This window comes from Penaeus vannamei, chromosome 37, assembly GCF_042767895.1.
Source record: "Penaeus vannamei isolate JL-2024 chromosome 37, ASM4276789v1, whole genome shotgun sequence".
In the NCBI taxonomy this organism is placed as follows: Eukaryota; Metazoa; Arthropoda; class Malacostraca; order Decapoda; family Penaeidae; genus Penaeus; species Penaeus vannamei.
Window position 1 is genome coordinate 12097514 of NC_091585.1, and position 2500 is coordinate 12100013.

Consider the following 2500-nt stretch of genomic DNA (forward strand, 5'->3'; position numbering starts at 1 on the left):
TCTTCCGATTATTGTCCCATTTTTCCACTTTGTCTTTCTTCACCCTTTTCACATTTCTTCTCATCCCTTTTTTTCTGTTTGATTTTGTTAGCTTTGTAATAGAATATGGTTATATATTATGTACCAGGTTTACCAAAGTTATCATTATTGCAATGATTAGTTATGATCATCAGTAAGTCTTTCATTATCAAGATCAAATTTCTTCTCAGTGTCTGCCATCACAGTCTGCCTAAAAGCATCCCTGTTCAACAGCTTGCTTCCAAGTTTTTGGGAGATCGAATAGGAGAAGGTGAGTCGGGTCATGACTATGTTTAACGACTTATTGTTGTATTATTTTGTAAAACCTTTTTTCTGATTAGTATTGATCACTATGTTTTTTTATCATCACTCTGTATTTGACTCCCCAACAGATGGTAAAGATGGTGTCCGAAAGTTTGTCACTGCTCTGTCCCAGTACACGAGAGCCTTTTTCATAAGATATAATCACGTCTCTATATTAGAGGTCAGTATTTCTTAAGCCCACTTTGGTATTAAAATAAAATGGGCATGGAAGAGAGAGAAAGGAGGAATGGGAAGTTAAAGGGAAGAACCTGAGAAAGAATGAGGAGTTAAATAGGGAGGGATTGTTGAGTATAAACAAGAATGAATGAGTGTGTAGAAAGAAGAATAAGTATGCAAAAGAATAAGAATGAGTAGAGAAATTAAAAGAACGATTATAGATAGGGAAAGAAAGAGAAATGGAATTTGTTAATTTATACGTATAAATAATCATGAACTGAAAATCAGGAATTACATTCTCTGGAATTTAAGTCATTATATGTCTAGTTTATTTTATCAGTCAAAATATAGTACATGCAGTTATATATTTTTCTTTTTTTGCAGGAAGCAAAAATGTTTGATTCACGCATTCACACCAACAGTGATTGTACATTAGTGTCGCTGTTGATTGAAGTAGTTGCGGTAAGAGTTTAAGTATTTTTTATTTATACAGGTATACAATCCCATATCCAAAGTCCTTGTGGCCAGTTATATTTCAATTTTTTTATATTTCAGTTTTAAGAAACTCAAACAATATAGCAACATTTGTAAGGATAAAAAATAAGACTGCAAATATTATTTGTTTGTTTTTAGAATAATATACAGTTAAATGGAATAGAGGGATGATTAAAACCATAAATGATGAATAAATTTTATTTATTTCAGATAAAAAATGCTTTGTATATCAAATGAGAAACTAAAGATTTACATGGTGTTCTTGTATCCCAATGTTACTCTGTTAAGTATATATACACGTACCACTTCTGCCTCAGTCTCTGGATTTTGTTACTGTAAAATAGTGGAAAATAGTTTCCAAAGAGGGGGGTAAAGAAACACTACAGACAATAGGTATTGTAGCTTTTAATAAACTAGAAGAATAATCTGGTAAACCCATAAGGACAATCAAATTAAGGTTCATCCGATTTAGCTGGAGGGTCTTCGAGAAAAGGGTATGTCAGTGTCACCATCTTTGTTACGTTGCAGTCATACATCTGGTGACGGGCTAGGAACAAGATTCTCAGTGATGAAGTACTCCATGCCAGAATTATTTGGTGTTCAGTCGTTTTTAGTTTTCAGATGTTTGGATTTAGGATTGTCAACCTGTACATGTTTGATTTATCTTTACACACATGCACACACACGCACACACACATGCATATGCACACGCACACATTATCTATTTTGCAGTCTGTTTAAATGAGACCATGATATAAAGTCCTGTATGATCTAGATGACATGACCATCATGTCATGAAAAAAATGAAATTGCAGGATAGGTGACGAACATACTGTTATAGGAAAATTTAGTTATGGGTCAGGGTGTCATGAGCATTTCATCTGAAGGCCAAGGTGACTGAAATGACTTGCCACAAGTGCAGAAAACTCGTGGAGGGTGAGTAAATGCATTTGGAGTTTAGGAAGGGGCTTATACATTATTTCTATTGATGACCGAGTTTGGGATGTACTGTCCATGAGCCATGGCTAGAAGAGTGCTGACTCCAGGGAGGATGCCATTTCCATGCAAAGGGAAGGTATTGAGTCTTTTTACCTCACACCGCACCCAGCCCATAAGTCGCACACCTATCATTGTCTGCTAAAGTAAGGCTCATGCCCTTATTTGGGGCCTTGTAATGGTGGTAAAGCATCTGGGTCCAATGGGTTAAGGATTAATAAAAAGATCTATGAAGCACACATTATGGTGCTGAAAGGATTGTGTTTAGAGAGTTAGTTAAAACACCCTTAATCTTCCACAGGAGGCTGAAGCTGGGATGTCCCGGTTTGAATTTGTGCTGGAGTATGAGCTCTTGGAGATCTTCCCTCATGAGGTCAAAGTCAGGTTTGTTGGTAGGTATTGAGGTGTGTGTCTGCCTTTCCAATTGCATATATTCACAATTTAGCTTGTTTTTTTTTCTCTAGAGGGTGTATCATGCTACCTTTTTTCAATCTAGAAGGACCATAGATTT

At 35.8% G+C, this 2500-nt stretch overlaps 1 protein-coding gene across 3 annotated transcripts in view; it reads left to right on the forward strand.

Annotated features, from left to right (window-relative positions):
- The window catches only part of LOC113827959 (uncharacterized), a 21250-nt gene that overhangs the window by 18001 nt on the left and 749 nt on the right, over positions 1-2500 (forward strand). For all 3 annotated transcript variants that reach the window (XM_027380912.2, XM_070115133.1, XM_027380913.2), the window contains exons 5-8: positions 210-289; positions 411-502; positions 883-960; positions 2291-2381. In XM_027380912.2, coding sequence (XP_027236713.1) covers positions 210-289; positions 411-502; positions 883-960; positions 2291-2381 — 341 coding nt within the window. The remainder of the gene's footprint in view (positions 1-209; positions 290-410; positions 503-882; positions 961-2290; positions 2382-2500) is intronic.